Source organism: Urtica dioica, chromosome 2 (genome assembly GCF_054948205.1).
Source record: "Urtica dioica subsp. dioica isolate 48M chromosome 2, U.dioica_male_clone48M_v1_H2, whole genome shotgun sequence".
In the NCBI taxonomy this organism is placed as follows: Eukaryota; Viridiplantae; Streptophyta; class Magnoliopsida; order Rosales; family Urticaceae; genus Urtica; species Urtica dioica.
The window spans coordinates 35,812,617-35,822,113 of record NC_142757.1 but is presented as its reverse complement, the minus strand read 5'-3'; the positions used below and the strand labels follow the sequence as shown (position 1 = coordinate 35,822,113).

General features: G+C 37.3%; 1 protein-coding gene across 1 annotated transcript; it reads right to left on the bottom strand.

Annotated features, from left to right (window-relative positions):
• LOC149404551 (uncharacterized) lies at nt 1–8,695 on the bottom strand. Its single transcript, XM_089607580.1, has 2 exons — nt 7,600–8,695; nt 1–1,053 (listed from the first exon to the last, which is right to left on the bottom strand). The coding sequence occupies exons 1-2, from the start codon at nt 8,693–8,695 to the stop codon at nt 188–190; spliced, it is 1,962 nt and encodes a 653-aa protein (XP_089463706.1). The 3' UTR covers nt 1–187.
• Nucleotides 8,696–9,497: the final 802 nt, after the last annotated feature.

The following is a 9,497-nucleotide window of genomic DNA, read 5'->3' as shown; positions in this document are numbered from 1 at the left end:
CATTCAGAATTTTCATATAATTATTTAGGAAGAAAACAACTTTAAATGATGATATGGCCAACAAGAATTTCTGTTGTAACTTCACTATAAAAGAACCAAATCATCCAAACTCACTTATTATCACACCAAACGTACTTTAAAAATTATTTATATTTCATTCAGAACATTAATTCCGAGCTTCCTCACTTCATTCCTTGACCCACACGCCATCCTCGTCACAAGGGCACAAGGTGACCAAAGGGCACTCAACCTTCTCCAAATATCGCAGCTCCGGAAAATTCCTCTGCAGCTCCGTCCACGTCATCTTGATCCCAGCCAAGTACTTCAAACGTAGCCTCTCGACTTTCGACCATTCACCGGCCAACGCCTCAGGGTGGCTCTCCCCGAGTTTCCCTCCTCGGATGTACAGCCTCTTCAGATTTTCCAGCTTCGATGGTCTCAGCCATGTAGGGGCTTCCGAATGAGGGTAACACTGAAGATCCAGTTTGATCAGATTCTGGGGGAGATTCGCCTGTGGAAGATCATCTCCGTTGTTGTTGTTTGTGCTATTCTGTGTCTCCTCCGATGATCTCGAAGACTGCGCTCCCCAATAGAGTGTGAGTTTTTCGAGCTGAGTGTGCTTCGAGAGGGCTTCAATATCCTTTTTTGCCGGAAAATCCTTTTTTCTCACGACGATGTTGAGCTTCTTGAGGGAATTCATCTGCTCGAGGCTCTCGAGAGTGCATAACTTTTCGATGCCATCGTTTTTTACCACAAAGCCCTTGAGGACTTTTAGTTTGGTGAGGGACGAGAGGTCTGGTGGCATGTGGTCGATGAAGAAGCAGTTTGAGATGTCCAAGTGGGTCAGGTTCTTGAGAAAGGATATTTCGTTTGGAAGAAATTGGAGGTTATAGCATGAGTTGAGGTCCAAGATCTCCAGATGAGTGAGCGATTTTATGGAGTCTGTCAGTTCGTTTATCCTTGATACGCCCTGAAGGCTAAGTAGCCTTAGCTTTTTCATTTTTTTCAACCCTTTCAAGAACTCGATCCCTTCCACTTCAATGTGATGCTTCCCTGAAATTTATATGCATATATATGGCGAGATATTAGTTTTTACATTATCCGCGGATATGAAATTGAGGAATGTGATTAATTTTTCATTTTAAGAAAAGTTCAATTAAAATAATAGTCAAATCTAAAAACTAATTTCATCTTCTAACTAGATTCTTGCACTATTGCTTTCGATTAAACACTCACGTATTACGCAATATTGTAAAAAAATTTATCCAAAGTTTATGAGCATCTAAGACCAAACCCGAATTATTCAGTTGCTACAAGGATGAAGTTGAAAAATGAATGATTTAAATTTGGGTAATCTAACAACGTATCCAATTTCAAACATAATTTAAGGATGTAGTCATCGTTTGGTAAATTTTGTAACCTAGTCATTTATAGAAATAAATGGTTAGAAAATATCGAAAATACCCTTATGTAACATAAATCATAGAAACAAACTATTAGCCAACGTTTTAGGCAACAAAAACTTATCGTGTGTAAAATAAACGAAAATTAACCCAAGAAAACAACCAACTACTAGCTAACGTTTCAGCCAGCCAAAACTTATCGCATGTAAAATAAACGAAAAAGGAACTTAAATTAACCCCAGAAAACTCGCCTTACATTATGGATTACACAAATTCGAATGTCCTTTTTAAATCAACTAATTAAACTATAAAAAAAGAAATAAAATATTATGGACTATTTAAAGTTGACGTGTATTCTTTTTATTTTTTAAAGGGAAAAATTGACATGTATTAATTGCATTATTTGGCCGATCAAAACTTTGGCTACATGTTGATGTTAGTCGATTTTAATAGATGATAATCTAGTAATTTGCTAAATGAATAATAAAGCCACGTCATCATTCGTGGCTAGATTGAAACTTAGGTGAAACGTTGGCTAGATTGTAATACCAATATTTCAAGTGGCTTAGTCCGACTATTTTTTTCTTTAAATTTTGAGTTATAAACTGGTTAATCTAGAATATTAAGGTTAAAACTAGATCAGGGAGGGAGCATTAGAAAAATAGAAATACATAATATTTTTTATGGCTCAATATTTAATTATTGAATAGTTTGGCTACCTTGCCTAAGGTAGTGATAATGATGATGATGTATAAAAAAAATGATAGAAAAAATGGAGTTTTATATTTTTAATATGAGAAAAATGTTTATATTTGATTTTACTTTGCACAGGACTATAGGTTTTTAATTTTATCTCTTTATAGTTTTTAATATATTCAAGCTAATCATGTACACAAGAGTTAGTTAAGTAATTAATTGTAAATGAAAGAGATTATTATAATTTAATGTATGTTGTTACTTGTGCCATTGTCTTAATTTTTTAGCGGCAAATCTGTGTAAATTTTAACAAAATTAAAATTAATATATTTGAGCTAATCATGTACACAAGAGTTAGTTAAGTAATTAATTGTAAATGAAAGAGATTATTATAATTTAATGTATGTTGTTACTTGTGCCATTGCCATTGTCTTGATTGTGTGTGACATATTGTCTCTGAGTTAACGGAATTTCAATTGGTATCAGAGCGAGCGCCCAAATCTCAGGGTGTTATCCTTGTGTTGTTAACCAATTATATTTATGATGGATAATCTCAAGGAAGGTAGTTCAATTAATCGTCTACCAGTGCTTGATAGATAAACTATGCCTACCGAAAAGCTCGTATGCGTCTTTCTCAAGTCTGTTAATAGAAAGCTATTGTTAAGGAATAGTTTCTGCCCACTATTGTTGATGGAGAAGGACTTACTGTCTTGTTGAAAAAATATTTTCATGCTTATCAATACATACAAAAGTGCAAAGGACACCTGAGAAATCCTTGAAGTTGCACATGATGGAACATCTAAAGTGCGCATGTCTAGACTAAAGTTTGAGAGTTTGAAGATGCATGAAGATAAATCTATTTTTGAATTTAATGTCCGGCTTCATGATATAGCCAATGAATCCTTCTCCCTAGGTGAGAAGATGCCTTAAGAGAAGCTTGCTGTCAGAAAAATATTGAGATCTTTTTCCAACAGATTTGATATGAAAGTGACTGGTCATTGAACAAGTGCATGATCTTTCAAATATGAAAGTTGATGAGCTTTTTTGATCTCTCTCGACTTTTAAATTATCTATTGATAAACCCGATAAGAAGAGATGAACTTGGTCACTTATCATGGAGAGCATGTATATTTTAAAATTGATGATGATATTGGTGATTCTCTTGTTATTCTTGCCAAAACGTTTGGCATGGTCATGAGGAGGCTTGAAAAAAGATCTGGAAATTAAGTCTCTCCTATTATCAAAGACAATCAGCCACAACAACAATATCAGAAAGGTAGAAATTTTCAGCAATGTGGACGTAATGGTGATAGATCTAACACCAACTATCCCAACAGACCCAAATGGATACAATATCATAAATTTTTGAGGGGTTTGGTCAGATTCAGGCTGAATGTTTAAATTACCTGAAGAAGTAAAAAAAAGGTTACAATGCTACATTTTTCGATGATGACTCCGGTGAAAGAAGTATATATGATCAAATATGCATTTTTGTTGCATTTGCAAGGTATAACGCTACAATGCACTACTGTTGCTAGTACTTCTCATCCTAATAATATTCATATTCTTGATGATGATCATGATGATGATGGTGATGATGATGATGAGCTCCCTTTTGAGGTTCTTGCTGAAATTGATAAAGTTCCTTATTTGACGTGGCTTGAAGAATCTCAGGTGCTGGACACACGTGAGGAGATGATTGAGACTCTCATGTAGGAATATACTGGGCTATTGGAGACCATTTGTGATCTGAAGCTAGAAGTGGCTCGCTTGAGAAAATTATAAAGTTCATATGAAGGCTCAACTCTGACACTAGCAATCTTGATAAGATTCTTACAATTGGGAAACCTGCCAAGAACATGAACGGGTTTGGTTACACAAATGGTGTTTCTAGTTTCAATACAACATTTGTTTCTCCTAGTGAGTAGGAAGATGGACAGATGTCTCAGACATCTAGCACTATTAAGCATTAGGGAAAATTTCAGCATTAGCCTATTAATTGATCCATGAGGTTTTATTTCAACAAACCTCGTTACGTTTCACATTGTTGTGGACATCGTGGTCACATTCATTCTTTTTGCTATAGACTTTATGGGATAAATCTTCATCGACCTTAATCCTCTCATCATCATCAGACCAAGCATGCCCCTCATTCTCGAAAAATCTGGAGAGTCAACGTTGATCACCGTGCCAGCATTGCTTACACTTCTCTTTGTACGCCTTCAAGAGAAGAATGGTATTTTGATAGTGGCCACTCTCGTCATATGACCGGTTAGAGTATAGTTTTCTTGTTAATATGAAGAACTATTATAAGATCTATGTTACTTTTGGTGATGGTGCTTAAGGTAAAATCATTGGTAAAGGTATATTAAATTATCATGGTCTTCCTTGTCTAAATGATTTTTTTCTTGTTGATGGCCTAGCTGCTAATCTCATAAGCATTATCCAACTATGTGATCATGAATTGGTTGTTAACTTTATTCGCGAAGAGTGTATTATTTCCAATAAACAATAGGTGTGGCTAATGAAGGAGATCAGGTACTCAAATAACTGCTACGTGTGGTCTCCAGTCAAAGACTCCATGAATCAACCTTGTCTCATCTCTAAAGTTGAAGACACCAAGTAGTGGCACCAGAACTTGTAACAATGAATTTAAATAGAACGAGGAAGATTATTTCTGAGAAGACTACTGTGGGTATTCCCAAACTTAAGATTGAAGAAAGAAAGATTCTTAGTGAGTGCCAGGTGGGCAAACAGGTCAAGATGTAACATAAGATGGTGCAACATCCTACCATATATCGTGTGGTCGAGCTCCTTCATATGGTTCTCATGGGTCATATGCAAGTCAAAAGTCTTGGACTTATGTTTTCCTTTGTATGGATGACTGTTCTCGATAACTTGGGTTATTTTTATCCATGAAAAATCTGATACATGTGTTGTGTTTGAAGCTTTGTGTCATCGCCTACAGCGTGAGAAAGATGACATCGTTGAGAATATTGTAAAAATCCGAGTGATCATAGAAGGGAGTTTGAAAAATCTAGCTTTTCCTTGTTCTATAATTCTGAAGGTATCTCACGTGAATTTTCAGCTCCTATTACTCCTAAGCAAAATGGTATTGTTATCAACAATAATCATGCTGAGATTGAGAGTTCAGATGATGAGGGTTGTGATCTTGCTTGATGATAGGAAAGATGACTCTGACAATGTGGCTGACATTCTCGCAAAGAGCCAGAGGTTATTGAATAGGCTGACTATGATGAAGAAGAGAAAAGAGTCACCAAAGTCAAGGAACCCTAAACAAGGGTTATGAAAAATCATCCAATTGCTAGTGTTATTGAAAATATGAATGATGGTGTCAGGACTGGGAGGAAAAAGAGTGTTAAATATAAAGAGACTCTCTAATGTGTGTTTTACTTCAAAAATTGAACCCAAATATGTCAGTGAAGCGTTGAATGATGAATTTTTGGTCAATGCTATGCAAGAAAAACTTGTTCAGTTTACGAAAAATGAGGTTTGGAAACTTGTCCCAAGACCGTATTCTATGTATACAATAAGCTACAAAATGGATATTTAAGAGTAAGTCTGATGAGTATGGGCATGTTACTTGGAAATAAGGCGCATCTTGTTAATCCAGGTTATACTCAGATTGAAGAAGTAGAGTTTGACAAAACTTTTACTCCGGTTGCCTGTCTTGAAGAATTCAGATTGTTGTTGGGTATATTGTGTCTTTTTTGCTTCAAATTGTACCATATGGATGTGAAGAGTGCCTTTCTCAAGAGTATCTGGATGAAGAGGACTTGACAACTATAAAAGAAACTTTCTGCCCTTGGTGGTCTTTGACGCATCCATTCACACAATTAGAGTTCTTAGACTTGCAAGACCGGCGAACTTAGAAATTAAGTGTTTGGTGTGTGTGGTGTTATTATCTAAGCCTTAATCATGCTCCATTGAGCGTTAGAATCTTGTTTGGATTTTTTTAATTCGTGATTGTGGACACGGCTTTTGTAATTTAGAGAAATAAACACTTGCTGAGTTTTTGTTTGGAAGTAAGGGAGCTCGAATTCAGTGGGAGCCTAAATTGAAATTAACGGATAGTAATAGGACAAGGGCCTTGAAGTGGGGATCATTCATATAAAATTGTTGTGTACTATTGACTATATTGACTATTTTTTATATAGTGAATTTCATTTTCACTAGGGAAATTGTCATTCATAGTAAGTTATGTTGCACTGATCTATGTTACTATTGTCGAACACATTAATTTTACATGCGATATCTTGTCTAACTAACAGATTTCAATGTTAACAACATTTATAAGCATGACATTTCTTTTAACACTTGATATACATATGTGGTATTTTCCTTTGATTTTGTCCATTTAGCTACATGACTGAATTCTAAGATGGTTGAATATATTTATAACCACATATTAATTATCCGTTGAAATTACATACGAATTCTTACTATTTGCTGGAGTTCATATTATTAATATTGTCATCGTACCATGTATACTCTTTTTTTCCTAACTGGATCCTCATTTTTTTTTTCTGCTTAATGTTTGGTCCATAGTTTTTGTTTATCGCTTATAATTTCTTACCCTTGGGACTGAATTGGTGCTTAAAAAGTTGAGTATTTAAACTATAACTAAAGATAGAATAGTAAATTTCCAATAAATAAATTAGATAGGGGAAAAAAGGCTAGGGATGAATTCAGCACTAAAATGAGGATACAAATGAATTCGAATGAATTGAAAGCTAGATGCCCATTTAGAAATTAATTATTTTTGTCTTTTACCAACCCCGCCAAACATTAAAAAGGTGTAATGAAATTTCGTAAAGACAGAGTGTTGTTGTTGTTTTTTTTTTTCGTATAATGGAAGAGGGATTATTGTTAATCTCTATTTTAGCATAGTTTTCTTGCATTATTTTTATTTTTATTTTTTTGTTAAAAAAAACTTCTGTGATTTCTCTTCTTATAACTACATAAATTAGTCAAAGCTTGATAATATTAATAAATAAAAACTTAGCTGAATAATACCTAAGTAATAATTAAAATATATATATAGCTATTTTTCCATGTCTTTTTCTTCGGTAAATCAGTTTGATCCCAACAACTTGAATAATAATAATAATAATAATAATAATAATAATAATAATAATAATCGAGCAATATAACGTATCATATTACTTTATAAAAAATAAATTAAAAATAACGTATCATATTACTATATTACTATAAGAGAGTTAGGTATAAGCCAAGTTATATGTTTATTATTTGAATACTACTACAATCTGTCATCGAGCTATTTCAAACTATTTCTTTTTTCTTATAATAGTAAAAATATAACTAAATACAGTGACGGATAAGACAAATATATAATTTTTTTTTGTTTATGCTTTCTTAACCAATATTAATTTCTCCTTTTTATACTTAACCTTAAAAAATTATAAAATTAGCCCCCATGAATTTGTGTCTAAAAAAAGAGGGAAGAGGGACTGACCGTGAGTTCGCCAATTTCCGAGATAGAGAACTCTGAGAGCCTTCATCTTCTTCAACCACTCATGAGCCTCCAGGCCGTTCCAGTTTTTGGCCAACCACTTTAACCTCAAATCCGGAAACTGCTCGTCCACGTTAAACACCGTCAAGAACTTCTCCGCCGAGTTCCAGGCGTCAACACCGTCGGAGAAGAAGGCCGCGAATTTCCCGTCTTCGGTGAAGTGCACGAAGTGTTGCTCCTCGGCGATCCTGGCCAAGGCGGCTCTGACGACCGGCTCCATCCGATACCTCTTCACCTCCGGCCACCGCTTCCTCTTCACCGGCGTGATCAGCTCCAGCTGCACCAGCTTGTTCAGAATCTCCCCCGCCGCCTCTTTGATGTCCAGCGGCCCTTCCGCGGCCTCTCTGATGTCCTTATTCTTCTTGTCGTCCAGCAGCCCTTCCGCGGCCCACCAGTACGCCACCATCCGCTTCTTCACCTCCTCCTTCTCCGCCAGCACCGATAGGCACAGAGCGCACTTCTTCTCTCTCTCGTTCAACCCCTCGTAATAAGCGTCTCTCACTTCCCCGAAAAGCTCGCTGTTCCTGAACTTCTCGCTGCCCTGCACCTCCAGGAGCTTGTTCACCGCCGTCTCCGCCTCACCCGGCCGCACCTCCGAGACCGCCGAGCCCCTATGGACCGCCGTGGGGATCTGGTGCTTCAGCTTCCGGATCTCCTTGATCATCAGCTTGATCTGATTCTCCACTTCCTCCTCCATCGACAGGGCGCCCTCCGTGTCCATCTCATTGGCGGCCTCCGTGTCCATATCATCGACCTTCTTGATTCTCTCGAGGAGCTTGTGGACGGCGCTCACGAGGCTCTCGATGCTCTTCTGGAACTCCTCCTTGAATATCCCGAGCTGCGTGAGCCGGGCCTCGATCTGGCCCAGACCATCGAGCATCTTGTCAAACAGCCTCTTTCGATCTCCCTGCTGCTCGCCAGCGTTCGCAGATGGCTCGATTTCTTTTTGCAGTTCCTGGATCTTTTTGATGAGCTCGCTCAAGTCTGTTTCGGTGAAGGAAGGACCGGATTGTATGGAAATGGACCTGGATGTTGCCATGGATGAATGAGCGAGAGGGACAGAGGAGCTTTTTAAGTTAGCATATATATATATATATATATATATATATATATATATGTATATGTGTGTGTGTGTATGTGTCAAATATATAGTCATTTATGTATGAAAATTCGAATGCGTTCTTGCACAAGTTTCTCTTTCTCACGGGACTTATTCTTTCGTATCCGTTATAACACTACTATTCCCAAGCTGAACACTATTACAAAAGATTAAAAATATTAAAAAAAAAATGACTAATGTTATATTTGTCGTTAACGTGTACCTCAACAAATTAAGAGTATTAGTAACAAATTTAGATGTCTTGGTGCAGCTAATTCTCTCAGCTCTCTCTCGTGGGTTCTCTCGCTTGAGGTGGGTCTGAGTCTTTTGCCGTGGTCTCTTTCTCATCGTTGGTGATGGAGGACCTGTGCGATAGGTGGTCAGAGATGGGTATCGAAGATGAAGATGAAGGGGATATTTTGGTTGTTGACGGTGAGGAGCTCGTGAGCTCCGCAGCGGATCTGTCCGACTGCCTTCTAGGAAGGTTGTTGAGGAGAAAAGCCTTCAATAGAAACGCGCTCAAATCTGTCATGGCGAAAGTGTGGAGAACAGCCGGAAAACTTGAAGTGAGCGACCACGGGAACGGAATCTTCTGTTTTCGGTTTAAGAAGTCTGCTGATAAGAAACGAGTTTGGGACTCGGGACCTTGGCAATTTGACAAATCCCTCTTGGTCTTGGACGACCCTGAACTTGAGAAGAACTCCGGCGATGAGTTCCGCTTCGTCGAATTCTGGGTCCAGCT

Coding starts and splice junctions, on each gene's coding strand:
- LOC149404551 (XM_089607580.1), bottom strand. CDS start 8,695: ATGGCAACATCCAGGTCCATTTCCATACAATCCGGTCCTTCCTTCACC. Junction 1,054..7,599: donor CGGAAATTGGCGAACTCACG/GTCAGTCCCTCT, acceptor TATAAATTTCAG/GGAAGCATCACATTGAAGTG.